Genomic DNA, 23,196 nt, shown 5'->3' on the forward strand with positions numbered 1-23,196 from the left:
AAGGATGTCAGCCAGGCTCTTACCAGCACAACTGCCACATCAGCAGCGAGTGCCAAGGTCAAGCCCGTCACTCGGTGCGAGCTGTCCCCATGCATGCTGGGACACGGTGATGAGATTGCAGGTATGAGATGAACTGGCTTTCTGAGGCTGCTTGAGGAATAGCTGCTAGGGTGGGATGACCAAACCTGAAGAGCAGAAAGTGCAAGGTCACAGACACACAAAATCAAAGAAGTGGTGTCAAACCAATGGAAAGGGGATTCAAATCCCATGTATTTATGGATGACAGAAAAGATACTCATGAGCCCGGGAGGCTACAGACACCCTTTTTCCCTGAATGCCCAGCCCTGCACCAGTGCAGCTCCCACTGCTGAGCCAGCAGTAGCAGTCCCTATAGGCAGAGCTGCCACCAGGGCTGGCGCACCATGCCGCAGAGGAGGTTGCACATGCTGCTGCTGCTTGGGCAGCAGAAGGGGCTTGGCTCTACCAGAAGGGCAAAGAAAGTCAGCACTGTGTCAGTGTCACTGTGTCAGTGCTGATGTCCAGCAGCAAGCATCCCAGCTGAGAATGGTCAAAGAGATGAATAGCTCAGCCAAGCCTACAGGACAGGATGTCCACTCTTTCTGCTCCCACCACCATGTTTCTATTAATTTTCCCCAGCCTGGGACTCCTGCCTTACTGGAGAGGAAACCATCCTGAAATGCTGAGCAAGAGCTCCAGGTACATGACGGTGCGGTACACAGGACAGCCCCCAGGCACTGCCCAGCAGTGCACGCACTCCCCACCACACCCCTACCCCACACGCCTGTGTCTTGCAAGAGTCCAGCTGCTGGAGCCTCCTATGCTGGGTTTCCAGGAAACTGCAGGCTGCTGGATTTTACACTGGGCTTGTCCTTGTGAAAAATAATTGAACCCACGCCAACTCATTCAGGGGAAGGAACAGAAGTGGTGCTGCAAAATCACTATCTGACCATAGTCTTGTAGCTGTCTGGGGCAGCCAGACCCCCCAGCACAGCACTAGCCTGAGCCTCTGCAGAGCCACAGATTTGCCTGCTGGTCACAGGCATCACTGCAATTCTGCACGTTTGCACAGGATTTGGGACAAATACTCAATCGTCCAGCAAATCAGCACCTTAAGAACAAAATACAAGTGATTTATAGGCAACAGAGGACAAAACAGGATTGCTGTGCAGTCATTTCATCTGACACCTTTCAGAACCAAAGAAATGAGGAAGAACTGTTAATGTAGGCTGAACAAGACTGGAATTCAGATGTTAGAGGACGTAACACCAGTGAGTCAGTTAGCCTTTAACTTCATTACCGGCATTTGAAAGGGCCGATGAAAAGAAGTTACATGGTGGTAACATCTTTACATGGTGGTAACATCTTCAGTATGCCAAAACTCTGTTTACAGTTTTGGCAGTGCTGGGAAGTCCCCCACTCTCAGTGCAAAATTATCCTCAAATTTTTATTTTTCATTTCTAGAATGCATTTCAAACAGCATCAGTCACATTCTTCCCAGGTGTAAACTACAAAGAGGAAGATGGGAGGTGAATAAATTACACTGTTCTGGTTTGATCCCTAAATGTAAAAATGACAACATCCTCCAGTCATGTTCATGCATGAAATCAGCCAAACAAACAGCAAGTTCATTCTCTTTTCTGTCTATAGAAAGATCCAATTTCAGAGTGCTTGCAAAAAGTAGTTTCCCAGATTTCTCTGCTTATCAACTCTTACAATAGTGGAACTTCCCTGATTGCTAGCAAAATAAACACTTAAGATACCGACCATTATACTTTAAAATCTCTGTGACCTCCTAACACTTAAAGTAAGTGTAATTTATGCTGAGAGTAAAGTCTCTTTAAGCAAACATTGACAGTAAGAAACTCTTACTCACAAAAATCACAAACCAAACCAACCAACCAACAAAAAACAAAACAAACAAACAAAAAAAACAAACACACACACACACACCAAAAAAAAAAAAAAAAAAAAAAAAAACCAAAAAAAAAAAAAACAGGCCTTTAAAGTCCTTGAGTCAGATTACATTTATACCAGTTGACAATGAATATTTATTCATGTACGGATAGATGAATGGCAATGATTTATCATGGAAATTTCCAGATGTAGAAACCTGGAGTTAGGTGCATAATTCTGTTCAGAGACCCTTAATTGAACATTATGGATAGTTGGACTCCTACCTTTTGACTGAGCAATTTTTGTAAGAAAGTTTATGAAATGATTTGATATTATTCCAGTCAGCTTTACGATGCTATTTAAAGTCCTATGTGCCTTTCTGAGCACAGATGCTGATGGAGCTTTGATAGCTATAAACTTAAACTGTGTATAATACATGTTTTAACATTTCTGAAACAAATGAATATGGGACAGTAAATCCCAAATGAGCAGGTTTGCTGGTAACCATAGCTATTTATCTAATTAAACACTCCCTTGGGTATAAGGGATGTCACCATGCAGCAGAGCATACCACTAAAAGCAAGATGTTGCAGTTACCGTGAGTTAAGCTAGAATCTCTCCTGTTCTTTGACATTCTACAATAGTCTTGAAGGTAGTCTGTATTTTTCTCCCAGGGATTTTTCCTCAGACACCTGAGTGAATGCATTAACACCCAGGCCCTTAAATGCAGCTATCATTCAGATCTGAGTGAAGGCACTTCACTTTGTACAAACTGCTCACATTTCACAAACATCTTAGAAGCTCTCCCTGATGCAGTAAATACGGGCAATTAAATCTCAGGTCTCCTTAGGGTGAGCCATTTAACTGAAACCTTTGAACCATTTTATCATGGGGAAGAACAATCTGATATAGGGAAGCTGTGTGCATAGGGTAACCACACACCCAGGGTAAAAGGAGCTAATTAGTTAGCACTGAGTGAAATGGCAGCACTTTCAGCCTGCTGACAGGGATCTCATAGTTTCATTATAACTGTCAAGACCTTGAACGCACAAGTCGTGCTATATATTCTTGCTGCAGCCAAGGACTGCATGTAAATCTTAATGCACTGGAACCCTCTTAAATCACAGTTTAGCAGATCATGACTAAAGCAGAAAGGAAATCAGGGAAGCAATCAGCTTGGGTAAAAATATGATGAGATTTAGAGTTTTAAATCAGAAATACTGTAAGCCAGAGGAGAGCCAGTCTTCTGGGAGCTGAGCACCAACAGCCAGCTGTAGAAAAGCACTGACTGTCACGTTGCACATTTCCTCCATTCAAAGGAAGAACCTGAAATTCAAACCCCAGACAGGAGCCCAGTAGCCTTCACTTAACTGTGACACTGGGGACTAAATGTGGCATCTCCACAGCAGAAAGGAAGAGCTCTTCTGTTCAGGCTTCAATGAGAGCAACCGCCTCTGATCCAGGCACAGAGAAGGACCTATGGTGTGCACTAACCTGCATGCTGCAGTACCGCTCTGAAGGGTAAAACACATCCTGTATTAGAAACTGGGTTTCTCATTGCTAAACTCTCACCCTGCACACTCTCATGTACGACATTTACTACTCATATGTTTATTTCCCTTTCTGAAGGGCTGAAGAGCAGAAAAATCACGATTTGATCAGTTCCAGTTTGACTTCTGCAGTTCTTAATTCCTGAACCAGCAGCCCCATGCAGCACACACAATTTCCTCCATTTAGTGCACATGCAGAGATAACCAACCAGGGAGAAAAATCATTGAAGACAGAACACTGACAGCTGCTGTGCTCGGCACCTAAGTTAGTGCAGGGTGCCAGAGTCTCAGTGGCAATATACCCCAGCTCAGGGCTTCCCCAGTCACGCTCTATGAAACTGACCCTTCTCCTCTGCTCTTCCAAATTACTTCCCTTCCCTTAACAGAACAGAGGCTCCTCTCACTACGTTTCCCATCCAGGAAAGACTGGGCAACAGAGGCCATCCAGTTGGCTCTTTAAAAGCCTATGTGCCTGCCCTCCCCATTGTCTACCACAGGCCTGAGAGGAAGCATGTAATGCCAAACACGGGCGCTGCTACCTTGCCATTTCCTGCAGGACAGAAAAGGGAGTAAAAAGCCAGAGAACTCAAGGCTGCAATTCAGCATTGGAGCATGCTCTAGAGAGAGCTCCACCTGGGCACAGACACTGCAAGCTGACCTGCAACAAGGAGAGGTACCTGGGCATGTTTTCGATGTCACCTGCTGCACGATGCTCTGAGGAGACATCATATGTATAGGCTGTGTAGATGTATACACATCATTCCAGTGGGTCATTTCGAGAAGAGAATTACCTGCAGTCCACTGTGAAATCCTCATCTATTAATGGCCTTCAGTGTCATTAATTGCATTGGTAACAATAGTGATATTAGTTGAGGCTTAATTTTACTTGCTCTACATTAATATAAATGGCAGAAGAACTAGTAATAAACATCATTATTGGGCCTGAATGGCCTTATGCAAATCCAGCACATAATCCTGAAATCATAGCTGCTCAGCCATGCCAAGCAAAAAATTAAAAATTCTCCATGAAACAACCAACAATTTCTCCACCAGGTGGTTGTGAGAGAGGGTAATGACTTGACTAGACACAGCAAAACCTGCCTAATCTGTCTTCAGATGGATCCCTGTATGCCAGACATTTATGTTAATGACTGGACTGTGCTACATTTACAAAATTCTAGTTATGAGCCATCATATGTCATTTGTGTCAGTTCTGGGTAGATATAACAAGAAAATCTATTTCACCATGCTCAGGTAAAATGTAGTATTTGGGAGTATCGCCACAGGGGTCGATAAGCTCCGTGGTTGGTGATAACATTGGACTCATGACAATGAAGCCATGAGGAATGTAAACAAGTTAGAAGGAACAAAATATGGGAGATCCACGAGACGCCTTGCTGTCTCAAACTGCTTGTTCTCCAACCGTTAAGATACGGAAGTTGCTAAATGTTTGCTGTTGCTGGGCAAAGTTGTTAACCAATGAATAGCTAGTGGGAAAGTACCGCTTGTAGAGCCAATGGTACAAGGGAGCCTGTGCTCAATAAAGTTGTTGAAGTTATTGATCCCTAAACTTACCCTGGTGTCTGTGTGGTCATTACGCCACAGTAGTAGGTTTCGCTGCATTTTTTTCGGTTAAATACAGATTAACGCTCATTAGGTTCATTCAAATCTGAAAAGGCACAGTGGTTATGGAGATATGTACGTGAATGAGACAGAAGTAAAGAGATTCTTACAGTTCCTACAAACAGTAGCATTTAAAATCTTGGAGGTTTTCCAGACATGAACAAACTTCTGGGGCAGTTCCTCAAAGCCATCATCATCGTGGAGATTGGCACCAACTAGACAAGGCCACCGTCTGCCATGGAGATTATGTCTCTCTTAGAGACAGCTCTCTTGAAACAGAGCTCTTCCATCCTCCCAGGCACATACACCCCATGCAGATAGCGCCCAGCCTCCCTCACCAAATACACCAATGAGCCTCCTCCAGCACAAGCAGAGCACCATTTGCCAGAGCTTGTGCCTGGTCTTGCTCGTTATGGCTCATGTGCCCCTGGGTGGGTATATGTGCAGCTGATGAGCTGCTCCTGGATGTGTTGGGTGAAGGTCTCTGAGCATTTGGAAACTGGTCCAAGACCCGAGTGGGCTAGCGACCTATGGGCCTGCTTCCAGGGACAGCTCTGCTGGTGACCACAGCAGAATGCTCAGGACAGTCCAGACCTTGGGGCACCCCCTCCTGTCCTGTGACTGAAGCACTATGCTGAAACACCCCTCATAAGATGGCAGCTCAAACTGGAGAAGTTAAAAAGACCCCTCAGCTTTCATGCTGCTCTGGCACCTGTCAATCTGTAAGAAAACAACAACAACAACAACAAAAATATTTATTTATGCCTATCCTGACAGCAGCCTGGGAAATTCTGACTTCTGAGAAGCTGAATATCATTGACTGTCTTTGGTGAATCTGTCACAGGCCTTGCCCTCTGGGACAGCCCTGGGGGAAGCTTGATTTCCAGGGCTAAACTTCCCTTGACAAAGCATAGGCTCTGCCTTTTAACCTTGCAAATTTATTATTTCAGGAACTTCTTTCTCAGCTCAAGTAACTACAAGGATCCTGCCACCCTCCTGTTCACCATCACTGGTCAATCAATGAAGCATCACATATTAAAATGAGATAGTGGCACTGCCTTATTTATATTCATCTTTATATTAAAATAGGCTACACATTCATCTATGACTTTCAACAAGAAGCCACTGGAGAACCTCCGTGCACTTCCTGGGAGATATGTCCCCCCATCTGTTATACTGAAGCGCAGTGTCAGTCTGGAGGAGGAGGTATTCACTTGGGATGAAGCAATGTAGGAGCGATTGATTCCTTATTCTGCTCCCAGCCCTACAGCTTAAGCTCAGATGAATTAAGTAAGCACTATCCCTTCCTTGTACAGGGGGGCATAAAGGAACATTTTGTACCCAGAAGCAGCACTGGAGAACAAACACATGTGGGACTGTACAAGGTTGAGATCCTACAGTAACAGGGGATCGACAAACATCATGGACACACTTATGGAGTTGTTGAACCACATTAATTTCTCACTGTCACCCACCTTTAGCCATGCATCTCTGTTTTGGTAGATTTTCTATCTGATTAGCTCTTTTTTTGCCCTAGTGTAAATCAGCTTACCAGCATCCACTTGCTATGTTTGCCTGGGAAAGTGGTTCATTAGCCTGCCAAAACAATGCCAGAGGCCTCAACTTCACCAGCATCATTCCCACAGCAAAACACAGAGTTGTGCTGGAACCAGGAGACATGGCCAGGCGGTGCTATGGTTCAGAGAGTTGCCCAGCTGCTGCTAGCACTTTGACCCAGTCTACAGTCCAGAGGGTCCAGAGCAGTGCAGGTGCAGCAGGGGCCTCAGGGACTGCCCATGTGTCCTCCCACCTCAGAGGCTCCTGGTCCTGCCTGGAAGATGTTTTTCCTATCACCTCATTTGCATCCTCCCAGAAGCAGTCTTCATCTGCAGTCTGCCTTGTGACTTCTGGCCACAAGCGCTCCCTCCTCAAGGCCTTTGCAAATGGCCTTTCAGGGATACTTTTCTAGCACATTTTGAACCTTCTCTGAGGGAATTTCATCTCAACAGCATCTCTCTCATCTGCCTAGTAAAATGTCCCATGAACTGGTTTCACAATCTTTCCTGTTACAGGAGAGGACAAATCCTGCCAGATGGGACAGTGACATGTCTTCTGGCTCCATTCAGCTCTGGAGGCAGCCCTGCTCCAGGATGCAGCTGAGGGTGGTGGCAGGTACCCCCTGCCCAAAGGCAGCCCAAAGGCACCTGGCAGCATTCAGCCACCAGGAAAATCAGCAAAGGGAGCACTAAAGGTTATGCCTGTGATTCAAAGGTGGCAGAGTGTGTGCTTTTCAAAAGGTCATGGCCAAAAATAAGATGGGAAATAGCAACTGTGTGTTTAATATTCTGCACATGCTTTCTCTCTCTCTTGCTCTTAAATGTATCAGTCCTACAGCAATTGTAATGAAGATATAAGGCAGGAAAGAACTTCATAAGATAATTACTGCCATCTTCCAGTACAGCACACAAGAGAGGAACTGCCTGACCATCAGGACCTGTGAGTTAATTTTCACACAACCTGCCTCATTTCGGGAGTTATTACATCCCACCTTCAATGAGCAATAAGTCAATCAGAAGCTTATAATCATTAGCTGCAAAACAAACACAGCAGAGATCACAGGGTGTAAGCTTCCCCTAGCTGCCCCCAAGCAATCATCTGCCAGAACCAAACAGACCCAAACCTGTGAGTCAGTGCCACTTAATCCCACTTTAAGGTCCCTGGGGGGAACAGACACATTAGTGAGAGCAGGGTCCAAACAACTCTGGGTATTTTGTCAGAGAGCCACAGAGGCATGAGAAACCACAGTAAAGAAAAGCATAGCTTGCTGTGCTGGACAGCCCCATTTTGCAGGTGAAGGAAGGTGAAACTGACTGCCAAACTGCTAGGCAAATGCACAAGGGCCCATCTCATGACAGTGCAGCAGAAATCCCTGACCCCACCCACGTCCCTTTGTAGCATCAAACCACTCTGCTGTCCTGCAACAGCTGAGGCTGAAACTTTAGATGGCTTCGTGCAGAGCCAGCCACTGCCACCTGTGCAGCCTCCTGGGAACACCAGGAGGCAGCTGGCAGCCCCTGTGCAGGGACACATGGCAGGTGAGCATGTCCTGGACCAAATCCTGGGCAGCAGGCAGAGATGTTCCTTTCTATACCCCACCACGATGTCTCCCTGCTGCTGACACACAGAGATTACAGCCATCCCAACACCCAGGACACGCTGAGCATCCAGCTGAGTCCCTTGATCATAACCTCTACCTCCTGACACGGACACCCACATCCTGCGATGGAACATTGGTCTTGCGCAGGGCTTTGACTGATAGTAAACAACCCTACCCCTCCCCACAGAACTTAAGCAAAACAAAGTACGAGCAATTGCCAGGCCCCAAAAAATCCAGGCCTTAAAAATACATATCTCTAAGACAGTAATTGCTGAACTGCTCTGATCTACCGGGCTCACTGGGACGAAAGCTTTTTCCAATTACCAGGCCCCTAATTTTACTGCTGTTTAGCTATTCTCTACAGAGTTCAACCATCACTCCAGATCCTTGTTCGTACACTGCAGACCAACTAAATCTATTCTCATTATTTCCCCAAGAATATTTGCTTTTTTAAGCAGCTCTTGGTATTTTCATTACTGTGGCAGCAATCCGTCTCTGTGACATTCTCAGAATGGAAGTAGTGGACACTATCCAAACCTCAGTACAAAGCCAAAAATATTTCCCTGATCCGCTGGTACTCAAAATCATCCATGAGATGTTCAAACCAGCATGTCTTTTCAGCCAGATTCCCGCAGAGCCAAGGCAGCCAGATCACAAGGATTTGCATTCACAGACGCCTCCAACTGCAGACAGATCCTGTGGAGGATTAGCAGCAGGGCTCAAAGACAGATTTCAATGTGGTACGGGAAGGTGCACTCAGGGTGACACTGCCCAGGCTCTTCACACCAGCAAGCCCTTGTTAGACATGCAAAGACTTTGTGATTTCCCCTGCTTTTGCAGTAGAAATGACCATAAAACAACTGCATCAATGGTAAGTCTGCAGTATTGATTTGTGTGTGAATTTTGACAGAGAAAACTTGACCTCAAGAGGCAATGGTGTTTAGTGGCCATTAGGAACTGATTTATTTTGGTGCTGAAGGGAATCTATTTTCAACTCTTCTGATTGCATCCTCTACTTCTGTCCTATTACTGAGTGTAATTCTGTGATGAAGGTGCTTTCCTGGCTGCCCTCCTGAACCCTTGCTGTCAGCTCCCACTGCACACTCTGGTCACTGGTTTTCAGGCTCAAGAGCTATGTTCTGGCTCTGTATTTGCAAAATGCACACTACAGAGGAGTATTAATCCATGACTGTGGCTGCTGGGTATACTTGCAACACAAGCACCTTATGACAAAACAAAAACCATCATCAGGTCCAATCTCACTGGCCTCACCATGCGGTTTCTGGTTCAGCTTAGACACAGGAACCAGGCCTCTGACACCACAAAGACTAGGCTTACTTGCCTCTCTCCAGAGAAATGATGCAAGCCACCCTGCTTTAATCCACTTTGCTGAACTGGCACCCACTGCAGCAATACTGAGTTCATGCATGCTGCTGGCATAGTTCTGGGAAATAAAGTGGAACAACAAAAGGCTTTTAGAGTTATCGGACCTCTCCAAAAGGAGACCAAAAGGCTCATGGTGTGACAGATACCTCTGACAGAGCTCATTCACCATGCACAGATTGATGTGCATACAGCATTGTGAAAGACAAGGCATGACCCACAGGACAAAGGACCATTTTCAGTGTTTTCTGGGTAGTAAATGAAGTATCTGCTTGGACAATGGCTATAAATTTGATTTAAATCCACAAGTCCCTGATTCCCAAGGCAACACCGTTTGTGTTAAAGGAGGAGCTGGAAGGAATCTCATCAGCTTTATCACTCAGAGTTGGTCTGCTATCTGCCAGCGCCAAACATCCCAGCAGGGAAAACCCCAGGGAAAAAGGAACATTTTGCTGCATTTATAGCGGGTGAGCATTCTCCCTGATTGCCCCTTCAGGGAGCAGTACCCGTAAACGGGTAACATACAAGTAAAGGATGTGAGAGGCGGAGAAGCCTGTTCAGCGGCATGCCCAGGAGCTGTGCAGCAGCTTATTACTGCTGCTGGCCCAGCTGCTGGGCACACCCTCTTTGTTCTGGGGAGTGCAGGGGCTTTACCAGGGTATTCAGAAAGGCTGCAGCCTCTGAACTGTGAGGACCCTTTGGCAGCACCTCTATAGAAACTGATGCCTCTCTCTTCTGAAACCCCAGCAATTCCTTTTTTTTCTGCCTGCAGTCTGCTTATTGATGGCCTGACTTTCTGCAGGACAGGGAGCAACTCTACCAGCTTCTTCCCTCTGCTCTTCTGATGCTTGGGGTTTCATGCACACATGGCCATTCCCACAGCTGTATGTTCCTGTTATGTTCCTGTTAGGAATGTGGATCTTGTTTGATTTGTTATTGGGTCCCTTCTTTGCTTTCAAGTCTGCAGCAAACCTATCAGTGAAAGAGCAGGCCTACCGCCACTAAAAACTACTGGCAGCACTAAATTTCATAGTGTACGGGGCTACAAGAGCAGCATACAGACTCAACAGTTGGCAGTAAGTTCTCCTTAAACTACTGCTTCACTAGTTAACATGTTTTCCGTTGTTGGTCACTGAACAAAGAAGAGTAACAAAAAACATTCCAATTCCCCCCACCCAAAACTTCTCTGCAATCCAGAAGAAAAAAAAAAACTCAAGAATATGATCTTAAAGTCAAAGGTCAGTAATGACCCCAGTCTGAATTACTTGTTGTCTAAGAAATTAAAGCTTAAAAGATTAAGATGCATGCATGTGAACTGTACGACACAAATAGCTTAAAAATAGATTACGAAAGTCCCAGCCTCTTCAATAAAAAGGGTTCTACCGGGTTATTAAACCTATGTTCATAGTTTTCTCTACTCAGCTCTTCACTATTTGTAACATTGATTTCTTAGGTATCTTTACACACCCTGAAATTAAGCTGAGTGCATATCAGCTCATGATTTTGAGAGGCATTCTTAGTTTACACAATGGCTTACCATGACTTGGACAGAGGAAGAAACTTCTGAATTTAACTTTCTCAGGTAAAATACCACTGAAGCAGAAGAAAGCAGAGCAGATTGCCAAAGTAGTCCTTTTTTTTTTACTCCAGTATAGGAGTATACATGAGGAATGATATCTGACCACCAAATAGACCCCTTGACTAAAGAATTATCCAGAAGAGCCCCTACAAATCCAAGAATGTTTCTAGCACAAGGTCTCTGGCACAACCCAGCATCAAGGTACACTGCAACCAGAACAGCCAGTCCCAACCTAGGGAAGGGTGAAACAGGGAAACTAGAACTCAATTGCCAAACACAGCTATTTAGATGGTAATTAACAAATCCAAGTTATGCAGATTAAAAATGACTGCTTAATGCTTGCAATTCATGTGGCTGTATCGCTTTCACTTATGCACTTTTCACTAACCTCTCCTAATCTTTCATCCTCTTCTGTGCAAGAGGCTGCAGTACAGTTTTGGATAAGGACAGAAAAGAACTGGATAGAGCAGTAGAGCTGCAAAAAGCAAGAATGTAGATGGAGGAATTTTTAAAACTGAACAAAATCTTCTTGGGCTGGCTTGAATGTGAACTGCAAGCATTGCCTGCTTCTGAGAATCCCACATCCTTGCCACCAAGGATGATGAGAAGGCAGTGGAAGGAGATGGAAGAATTTCTGAAGCACAAATCTGAGAGTGAGAGAAATGAAGACAGAGAGACTGAGGCTTGGATGGGATCCTGGGCTAAGGTCAACCTCTGCATATCTCTCCAGGGCTATACTGTTGATCTGCAGTCATGGAAAAATCCTAATGTGAACTTGTCACAACACAGGCAGCAGCCTCCATGCCTGAATCTCTGCCCTGCTATGCAGCACTCACTACCATGAAGCATTGATGAGCTTCTATTTGAAGGGCTGAATTTTATAGCATTGCAACTCTTGCAGCATTCTCTCACTTTCTTGTACCTTCTCTTTGCCAATGGAAAGCAAATAAAACAGACACGACAGTCAAATAGATTGTGTTTAGGATATGTGACTTAGCTGTACAATTGAAAGATTAGCATCCCAGGTATACTGACAACAGAAGAAACAGCTATAGAGACATCCATTCTGCAGCACATTAGCATTTGGGGAATCAAGGACAGTATTAAAGTATTTAAAATATTTTATCTGAAAGTATTTCCATACAGTAAAACCATCTACAGCTTAAAAATTGCACCACTGACTAGATGAAATTAGTCAAATCTTCCTCTGTGTATGTGTGCATGTGCATGTAAGACAGAATCAGAATATTACCACAAGATCCAAGAAGTAAGAAAGAAAAGCTTCTAAGGCTCACAGTCACAGTCAGATAGGCTGCACTCAGCCATCCACATGGGTAAACTTTATCTTTCTCTCTAAGTACGATTGGTTGGGGATTTCAAAATGAATCAGAGGTTTAGTTTCTCAGCTTCCAGAGGCCCAGTTTAAGATACTGTAAAAGTCTGTTTTACAGAGTGTGCATGCTAGTTTAGAAAATCCAGCCTTTGCATGTAGCTTTGGTTTGGCCATACAAAAATGGAGGCAGCTTGAATCAATTGTCACTTTTTGAAAACTAGTCCTTGTGTGCCAAGGATAAAGACCTTGGGAGATTTCATTGCTCTTATCAGTGAGAACAGACAGAAAAATCCCTGCAGGCCAGAACCCTCACTGGTGACCTGCAAAGTGTCATCAACACTAATTGGAAGAGAAAATCAACCCACTTTCAGGCTACTGAAGCACACTTTCCTCTTTTTCAGTAGCAAACCATGGCACGAATACTTACAATTTAGAAGCACCTCAGTTTCAAAATCAGTAAGAAGCCAGCCAATTCTTAGGGTGTGATGGGGTAGAGGTGTCTCTGACTTGCACTCTTGTACTACATTTTAAACTTTTTCACATATTCTGTATTGCTTAAACACAGGCAAGGGAGACAAGAGGGTTTATAATACTTAACACTAACAGAAATGTCTTCATAGTTGCTTAAAGCAATTTTGCTTGCATTTATTAATCCTTCCCTAGAGTTTGCAACACAAAATTTCAGCTCTGGGCTGGTGCAAGACAGCCATATGGTTAATCTCCCCAGACTGTTGACATTATTCAAACTAATCCAATTTCCATCTCGACTCTGTCCGTTCTGTCTGGGCCACAAAGAAAAAAGGAGCACAACAGTACATTAAAGCTGATTTTCATCTACAACAATTGTTTTTTAGCATGAGAGCAGCTCTTCAGGAGACTTACAACACTACTACAGTTATTTGGAAACCCTAAAACAAGGCATAACAGTAGATGGCATCAACAAGTTGTGTGGCTTTCAGACACCCATCCTGCAAGCAGATCACTGTGCAGAAATGAATTTGGCTGCAATTACTTGCAGGACTGGGGCTCTAGCTACCAAGCTGACAAATTCCCTAAAATTTCAAAATTAAATACATAAATATAGAAATGAAGTGGAAGCTTTTCTAATTACTGTCTTGCCTGAGGGCCTCTGGCAGCCTGCTCCCAAGCTATTTTAGACCAGCTGCTAAGCATGAAGTACTTCTCCCTGCTTCTCCTTTTGTCCCTTTGCACTGCATTAGCTCCCAGCAGCTTCTTCCCACATGGGCAATGCACAAGACACAGGGCTCAGTGCTGGACGAGCAAAGCCTGAGCAGGTACCTGTAGCCTGGGTGGCCACGATCTCCACAGCCCCTACCACCTATCTCCAGCAGGCTCTGAGCATAGAGCAGGAAGCATCCTACCTGGAAGGCAGAGATCAAAAGCAACATACACGTGTGTTGGACTGAGACGTAGCCTGAGACCTGCTGGGGGCCTGGAGCAAGGACAGCATGTGGGCACAGGGCAGAGGGTGTCCATCCCTTTTAGACCTGCTGTGCTGGATGAGAGCACCTTGCTACAGGCCCTTTAAGGACTTCAGAGATTCATCCTGTAAGGAAAGCTCTTCACTAGGCTTTAGAAGCCTCTTGGGGAAGCTCTTTTCCTGCTGCAATTACAAAACAGGGGCCATGTGGTCCTCTGGCCACAGGCCGCTTGCAGGCAGAGTAAGTGCTGTGCAAGATGTGTCGTGGGCTCCAGCACGAACTGCCTGCGAGGTACACCAAGTCCCCAGCTGGTGGAGGAGATGGAACCAACAGAAACTGTGATTGCCTTGACTCTCAAGCAGGCTCCTGTACTTTCCAAGGTGCCTCCCCAGGATGGATGAGGTTAGCTGGGAGGAAGCAGACCAAAGAGCCACAGGGAAGAGGAGTGGGGAGAGGAGAAGAGACCTAGACCTCGGTGGGACTGAGGGAAAGACAGGCACTTGAGAAACAGGTATAGGGTGGATCAATGATCTGGGGGGGGGGAACCTGGAGAAAGTTCTTCTCTCGAGCCTCAAAGAATTGATAGAGGTGGAGTAGAGAGACAGATTGCACAGAAAGAAACCTGGAGTGTCTGGTTGCTTAGCAGGAACATGATTATACTAGTGAAACCAAACACTAAATGTGATATGATGAGGTACTTAAGTCACTTGCTAATTCAGCCAAGAATGGTCCTTGAGATAAAAACTGGGTTCATAATGACTGAGGTGTTTAGTGTGTGCCCTTGTAGAAAGTAGAGCGTATGTTGGGACCATGGAGGAGAAAAGGGGTTCACACTGCTAAAGCAGCTGAAAGCTCACTGGGAGAGCTGGGCTATGAGCATCCATTGCCACCACGCTCAGCCCAGCAAGGAAACCCTTGAGCAATACTGATCTGGAGCAGCAGGAGGAATGGCAGTAGCATCCAGAGCCAGAGGGAGCTGCTCTTTGAGCGAAGGAAATGCCACAGGATGCTATACATTCAGCAAGAAAAACAGACCCATGCCAGCTCTAATTGGCACCTAAAATGACAAGTTTTTCTTTTGTCTTTAATCTCTCTGTGATTTGTTTCCCCATCTTTAAAAAACCTCTCCATCTCACAGAGATCTGGGGAAAATTAATTAATTGTTTATCAACTGCTCAGATACAATAGCAATGAGATCGGCAGAAGTTCAAGGGGAAATTAATAATTCTGCCTCTGGAACAGGATTTGAATAGAGCCTGGTAAATAAGGCAGAAGGGCATACACTGAACAATTAAGAGAAAACAAAATAATGAATAGCTGCTCATTAAGTGAGCAAAGTCCATTCTGTGCACTGAAGGAAGCAGGAAACCTGTGGAAGGAGGCAGGAAGACCAGCATGCAATCATGTAATTAAAGACCATATAACAATGCATACATGGCAGGAGGGGCAAATTAAGGTTGTGCAAGGAAACTTAATGCTGCTATTTTATAACTTTTCAATGTTTGACTTATCAACCTTAATAATGTTCTTTTAATGCAGTTTTTAGATGTGTAGTGTCATACAGAGGTGTGGGCATCATACTTTCCTCTCCAGTTCCAGCAGTGGGATGTCTATTCTGATTTACTGAGAAGCGTGCACTTACTAGCCATTAAAGGCTTAGAAGAATAATCAGAGTTGGTGTTCAAGTAAATGCATAACAACTTTTTGGGGCTGCGCATTTCATTCTTTTTTTTTTTTTTTTTTTTTTTTTCAACAAGATGCATGTAGCCAAACCCAATATTTTCTTAAGACAAAGAATAACACATACAACATAGCACATGCAGACTACAGCCTAATGTAAAAATAAAACATATCCTGGATAGAAATATTTTTGAATTCATTTTTTTACTGGTCAAAAAAATAGGCTTTCCTATGATACTGAATAGTTGTGCAAAATTAAAGAGTGCTTACAGAAATGCTAAAGATGTCCCCTATGAGCTTTAGCTCTGGGTATTACAGACCATGGGCATTTTGCACTCCCAAGCACTCTGCCACCCATCAGTCACCCTATAATCTGGATCCAGCAGAGAGATATTTCTTCCACCTCCAAGCCACATACCATGAGCGGGGACAAAGCAGCACTACCACAGTGTTGTGGCTTATTGAGATCTGTGGCATGCACAGCTCCCTGTCCACCTCCTGGGCTTGCAGCATCTCCAGGCAACCCAGCAAACCAACAGAGTGCTGTCAGGTACTGACCCCCTAGCAGGCTCACGACACCTTTCCACAACTGCAGTTGCAAATTGCCCTGATCAGCACACAAACACTCCCACTGGCACATTCCAGCCACTGCTGTGGATGATACAGGAAAGCAGCAGGGGGACTGCATCCTACCCTCTGCAGTTCCCTGTGCAGAAATCAGCACTGAGATCATCTTGAAACTCCCTTGCTGCCAGTGGGATCCCACTCGTAAACCAGACACAGGGGGGAGCATCAGCCCTTCTTCTCTGCCCCGGCAATTCTGAGCAACCACCACCCGACCGCAGAGCATTCAATGACAGGTTTTGAGGAATATGAAGGGCACCTAAGCACCATCGGATTGGAACTGCCATAGCATGGGATTAATTCTCCACTTATCTCACTTCACCTGACAAACCTGAAAGCATTTCAGCCTCAAGCAGAGATGCTTTAACACAACTTTCCAGGATGATGGGAGTCCCAGAAAACTGTGTCTTTGTGAGCCTCGGGGCAGGCTCAGAAGACAGCAAAGTCTGGCTGGTAAATCCCTGCCCACTGATGCACTGGTTTTACCTGAAAAACAGAGGACTCTGCCTGCTGACTTCTCAGATCCAAGCTCTGAAGAGAAAACCCTGCCCTGCCCAAGCTGGAGCACAGCAAGCAGGTGAGACCAACAACCTGCTTCCAGACTCACCTGGCCGTTACAAGGCAACTCAAATCTGGCATCCAGGTCCATTAATTATGTTAGAGCATGTATAGAGAAATTATTGATAAAAAATTCCTCTCAGTAATAACAAAAGATGCACTGAATCACACCAATAAAAGCAAATGACTTTTTGATGAAGCGTTGGGAGTGGAAAAAGTGAAGATCACAAAATAAAACAGAGTTTTGTTTAGAGTATCAGAATTATTTAAACTGAGGTTTCCTATTTGCTCACTTAAATCATGATTCCAAACAGTGATTTAAATCATTCCAATTCTCACGAATCCATTCCAGGTTAAACTGCACCAAACAAGTAAAATGACCTGATGAAATCACGCAACAATCTACTGGAGCCACAGAAAAACAAAATCAGGACAAACCAGTCCAAATCTCAATTCTCTGCTTGAAAAAGGACTCACAGACCGTGCTTAGGATGATTAGGACAGCCATTCCTTTTCTGAACTTCTGAAAGATATCATGCTTGGAAGGCTGAAGGCATTTACGAGAACGTTTTGGCTGTGTTGTGCCCTCCAGAAACAAACACCTCCCACCCGCTGACAAAGATGACTGACATTCTCTGTCAACCCCCGAACTCCATCAAGCCTTTTCCACTAAAAACTGTCATTTCTAGCTAGTTTTTTTTTAGCACGTTTCAGGCTTGCAGTTAATATTGTGATGAACAAAAACTGGAAGAATTAGCTTCTCTGTCATCATGCTAAACAGTTAATCTTCTTCATTTGATTGAAAAAAGCAACCTGAGGAGACTGTCCGACTGATTACAGGAGAACACCTCTGGGGAACACAGCTTCAAGTGCTGGGAAAGCTTTGGTAATTAAAAACTAGCCTGGAATCAATTAGGCTTTCGCAGTAAGAGTTACAGTAGAACGACTAACGTATTGAACAAGTGTGTGTAGCTTTCAGCTGCATGTTCCCATGCAAATCAGGGAGGTAGCTGAAAAGTACCTCTATGGATTCTTCCCCAAGACTCCCCATAATGAAAATGTTTATCTTCATCCTGAAAGAGTTCACGGTTAAGGCAAATAAAACTGGATTACAAAATTTCCTGGGAAAGCCCACACTCTCTGCTTGTTTACTTGACCAAGTCAAGGCCCCTTCTTCTAGGCTTTTCTTCCAGAGCTAGTTATCCTCTTGCTCTTTATTGATTCTGTTATCCTGCCTAGCCTCTTCGCAAAAAAAGTCTGTACAATAAGATATCAAAGAACATTTTACAAGATCATAAAAATACTGGGCATGTTGGTAAGTGCTAAGGTGAATGCAGATTTAGATATTTAATTATACAGAGTCAATCATGTCTGCAAATCAGACAGCAGCTCAGATCTCACAACTTAATTACTTTAATTTCAGATGAATAACTTGTCATATTTAGTTTGACACACTGGAAAACAGTTAGAAGTTATAGTAGGGATGGATAGCCTTACTGAAAGCCGTAAGATTTCTGGCATCCTTAGTATTATGTAAAATCTGACTGGACAAGGCCCTGAACAACCAGATCCAACTCTGAAATTAGCCCTGATTTGAGTTGGGGCTGGTGGGGGTGGTAAGGGGCTCTGGATCAGAGACTTCCATGGGTCTCTTCCCATGTAAACCATCCTGTGAATCTGAGGACATAAATAAGAGTTAAACTACAAGCAAAGACTGAATCTTTCCTGTATAATTTCCTAAGTCAAGTCAGGTGCCAACAAAATCTCTCACACAAAAAGCAGCATCTTTTATGATGCTCCAGAAATGTCATGATTCCTTTAGAGGCATCTTTCACAGTTCATTGAACTGCATTTTTACCAGCCAGGGGCACACACATTTTCTGGCTCCTTTGGTTTAAAAGAACCAGATACAAACATCACAACACATCTTTCAATTGCTAGCAAGAGGATCTGTTAAATAACCATCCTTTATTCCTTTGACCACCCACATACTTGGGCAGCTTAAAACGTCTGAGCTGACATTTGCTATTTTGCCTTTCATTTCAAAAAATGCAAGAGGAACAGTATAGGACCCTATTAAAAAGAACAAAACCAGAGAACTTTGTGGCAAGGTTGTGAACCTGGCAACTGATTTCACAGTAGAGCCATGCAATGCAATGCAAAGGCATGCAATAACTGTTAGGAATCATTAAATGTCTCTTACCTGTCCAGCAAAAAGCCCACACACACCAATAATACAGAGAATGTTAAATACAGCAGAGCCTACGATGGTTCCAACGCCTACATCTCCTTTTGTGATAAAAACACCTGAAAAACAAGTTCAAGGCAAGCTGTGTAAATCGGAAAGTACAGCGTTTTTCCTCTAAAATGGCCCCGTTAATTAATATAAAGGCATGCACCAGTTCTGTTACTTTTACTCATATTTAATAGGGCAACTTGCAGAGAAAGGTACTAGGGCGAATAAAGGTGGTAGAACTTGATGTGGGAATTCAGATGTACTGTCTAATGGAAACCAAATACCTTAGACATTTCTAAGTCACCAACCTCCTGGTCTTGCAAATCAATGTTATGGCAATACACATTATAAAAGACAGTAAGCTCCATGAGAGCATCTTATAGGACACAAATCTGCAAGAAACTATCTCCTGTAAGACACCCCCTTACCAGTGCTCTGCTCTTCCCCATATCCCCACCCCTACTGACTACTACAATAAGGGAAATAGGAGCATGAGTTGGAGCAGAATCAGAACTGTCTGGCCACTTGTTATTTGCAAGCTGAAAATGATGCTGCTCAGAATAGGTTATAGGGCTATGTTACAAGCTCCCTTCAGAACTCTTCTGTCAGATTTGGTTAAAATTGGCCAAGGAGGTTAATGGTGAGGGAGATGAACTGACAGACACATGCATTGTTGTACTGCACAAAATTTTTTCCTTAGGAAGTCAGACTAAAAATAACACTCCAACTCCTGCTAGTTGTCAGTCTGTTTAAATTCACCACTTGCTTTTAAGTTTCCAGCAGTATTTTTCTGGCCAGTGCAGTTTAGATTTTTTTCTCCACTTTTCCCTTTTCTGACAAACGTGTTACCCATAAGTAGGCATACCCCAAGTGACATTCAGTATCTGGTGGATTACACCACAGCAAGACTATTAGGGCTTCTCTAAGGTGCCTGAAGGAGTCTGATTTTATTTTCTCCTTGCTAGTGTGCTACCCTTAACTGTAATACAAGCCCAGCTCCATAGACTTACATTTTAGCTTCCTAGGTTTTGAGGCTTTGATCATCTCTCTCTGCAGAGTATTCAGCTTGGTATGAATTAATTTGTGCTCTGCCTCTGGTAGATGTTATTGAAATAGAAAGATCTTCTAGAGAAAGTATCTAAGCTCAGAAGAGTTCAATCACTTCTCCTCAGTGATGGAGAGGCCACCTTAACCTCCCATCCATTGTCCTAATGATTATCTACCACTGGAGATGAGGGTGTATAAAACTGCAAGAACACTTTCACCTTACACCTGGTAGCATACATACAGAATCATTATATAGCAGCTTTCTTACTGAAGTCCCCTCATAGCTCAAGGCTGTTGAAGGAACACGCGAGTCTCCTTCAAACTACCCACACCCAAGTACTGCTGAATCTCTTGATCACGCTTCCCATAAGCAGAGTGTTGCAATGGTAGTGTGATGATCTCACCAACCTGTTGCTGTGAATAAGGGTCTCAAATTCTCTCTTCCTCCTGCTGTGGCTTTCCCTGAAGGAAGCGGTGTTAGCTAACTAGAGCAGAGGTGATAGGAGAGAATGTGCATCTCAGGACACTGAAAGTTTGCCTGGGGACCAACCCAGGAGGCTGAAGGTGCTAAACTGTAGAGGCGGTGCAGCAGATAGCATAGGAAGGTGAATAGAAAAGCTGCATGTGCAGAGATCAGTGCTCTGCAGTTTGGCAGTGCTACAGCAAGGGAAGGCTAATAGATAGTTAAGGTGAGCTGCCTGCATTTCTGACCTTGGTTTGACTGGTCAGATTGAACTACTTCCAGCGTAGCTCTGTTGTGAAATAACGGTACATTTTTTAAGCCTCTTCATCTAGTGAGGATTTCCCACAATTAATCCCATGAGTGTCCATGAGGAAAGGGGTCAGGAATTATGACAAACATTATAGGTGCTTAGCAATCCCATTTCAACTCTGAAAAACACTGAGGGAAAAGAGGAGGTTTCAAGAAGCAGCAGGTTAGTTACCTATGACAGATGTAAACAACTCAGGAGCAGAGCTGCCAGCTGCCATGAAAGTTGCCCCAGCCACATCTTCGCTAAGATGCAAGCGCTGCAGAAAAACACATCAGAGTCACTGATTACAACACTGACAGGTTGATGGAATTCAACAAGAAACATTACACTGTCTGCGAAGAGTGGGAAACTGCCAATATACATTTAAAAGTTAAGCATGGGGGAGAAAGTCATCAAAGGCATATATACAAGTTGTGCTATACACAGTTTATCTCATCTACTTTGGCCTGTAATGGGCAGGGCTGGAGCTCAGGCTCAGTCCAACCCCTGACCTTCTTCCCTGAATACCATTTCGGCCTCGTGAGATTTAACCTCTCCTCACAACCCTTTCACATGGGTCATCATCAAAGATACTTACCTCCTACAGCCTTCCACTAGATGTGCCCAGGGACTGTTCTTATTTAAAACAGTGGTTTCTGGAAGGAAAAGGACCCTCTACTCTGAAAATTTTGACATATGCTGTTTCCAAATATTTACTTGGTTAATTGCTTCCTTTATGTTTTCTGCATTCCCACTGCTCCATCTGTAGAAGTCACTCTTCAGCAAATGCGACAAAGCTGTTAAAGACCACGACTTGTTGGCACCTTCCACAGTTTGATATGAGTAGCTATAAAAAGCCACCCCCTGCCATACGGTCATAAACTGCTGAGTTGTTGCTACACAAAGCTGACTTGCATGCGAGTCAGCGGCTGCCATTTTACAAGTAAGGGGAAGAGAGTTGAAGGTGGTGGAAATGTTTCCCTAGCAGAACCGATGGTTTGAAACACCACAGTCAATCTGACTGGCCAGAGGAACCCTTCCTCTCCCCTCTGCCTTTCCCAGCTATGCAGGGTTTCTCTGAAGGTCTTTCATTATTAAAGTATGTTTGCAGAGAGACAAGGCTGCTCCCAAATGTTGCAGGAATCCCATCTCCAATCTTACCTTGATTGAAGATCCCATCACGGATACTTTAAGCTCATAAGAAAACTTAACTCTGCCCACTGACTATACTCACATAATAAAGATTTTTGTGTCTGCTTCAGGGACAAGGGAAAAGAAGAACTGCCCTAATCAGGAATGCTTTTTAAACAGGAGAACACCGCATTGCTGGACTTATAAAAACTTGTGGAACCTGATAAAACATGGCTTTATGGAGGATGACTTTAGATAGATTAAAACTATTATAAAAGAAGCTCATAGCAACAGAAGTAGATCCCCACAGGCTGAATTCTTCTGCAGGGTTCTCAATGGATGTACAGAAATGGTTACCCTACAATAGTCAGTCCACACCTAGATGGTACCTTTTGAAAAGAACACCAGTCAAAGAAACCACTAGTGTTTTCTGTGGGGATGGTTAAATTTAAAGCCATCATAAAGTTCCCTTGAGAATAATTTATTGCAATATATATGATGATTAAGCTAATATAATAGACCAGAAAATACTGCCCACTGTGCAGAGTCAAAAATGTATTCTCTGGTATTCGTAGACTGCATTTGCAGTTGACATTAGGATGTTAGCTGTGTCATGTAAACACATTGACACATTGTAACAACCATAACAGAGAGTAACTGAACAAATATAACTACAAATTGTTTTAGAAAACAAATGAAAGTCAGAGCTTTGGTTGCAAGTACATCTGAACTAAGAACATGAATGTCTATCATAACAAGTGTTCTTGAACAAATTCTAATCTCTATGCACATATTTGGGAGCATAAATGCCTAGTTGATTTAACTTAACCACTTTCCAAACTAGATGGAGCTAAGCCAGAAAAAGGGCATTTATTTAAAAAATAGAGCATCTAATCTGGAAGCAACTATAAAATAACTATTGGTGGATCTCAAAGGCCAAAAATGTCCTCAGATAGGGGGGCTCTGAATTATTTTTTCTGGAATAAGACAGTATGCGGTAGTAGAATTACTGATGGTTTGTTTGCATGCTATGCAGATTACCTGTACTGTAATACCCAGTATTGCTGTGCAATCTGTGTTCCTGACAAGGGGGTCACTCTCTTATGATTCTTTTTTTGTGAATTAATGACCAAAAGAACCCCCTTGAAAATTTCACTGGTCTCATCTCATCAGGCGATGCAGGAGGA

At 43.9% G+C, this 23,196-nt stretch overlaps 1 protein-coding gene across 3 annotated transcripts in view; it reads right to left on the reverse strand.

The window, feature by feature from the left end:
• The window catches only part of LOC118164978 (sodium/potassium/calcium exchanger 3-like), a 284,302-nt gene that overhangs the window by 126,083 nt on the left and 135,023 nt on the right, over positions 1-23,196 (reverse strand). For all 3 annotated transcript variants that reach the window (XM_035322825.1, XM_035322824.1, XM_035322832.1), the window contains exons 5-6: positions 21,071-21,155; positions 19,047-19,150 (exon numbers count right to left, since the gene is read on the reverse strand). In XM_035322825.1, coding sequence (XP_035178716.1) covers positions 19,047-19,150; positions 21,071-21,155 — 189 coding nt within the window. The remainder of the gene's footprint in view (positions 1-19,046; positions 19,151-21,070; positions 21,156-23,196) is intronic.

This window comes from Oxyura jamaicensis, chromosome 3 (genome assembly GCF_011077185.1).
Source record: "Oxyura jamaicensis isolate SHBP4307 breed ruddy duck chromosome 3, BPBGC_Ojam_1.0, whole genome shotgun sequence".
Taxonomy (NCBI): Eukaryota; Metazoa; Chordata; class Aves; order Anseriformes; family Anatidae; genus Oxyura; species Oxyura jamaicensis.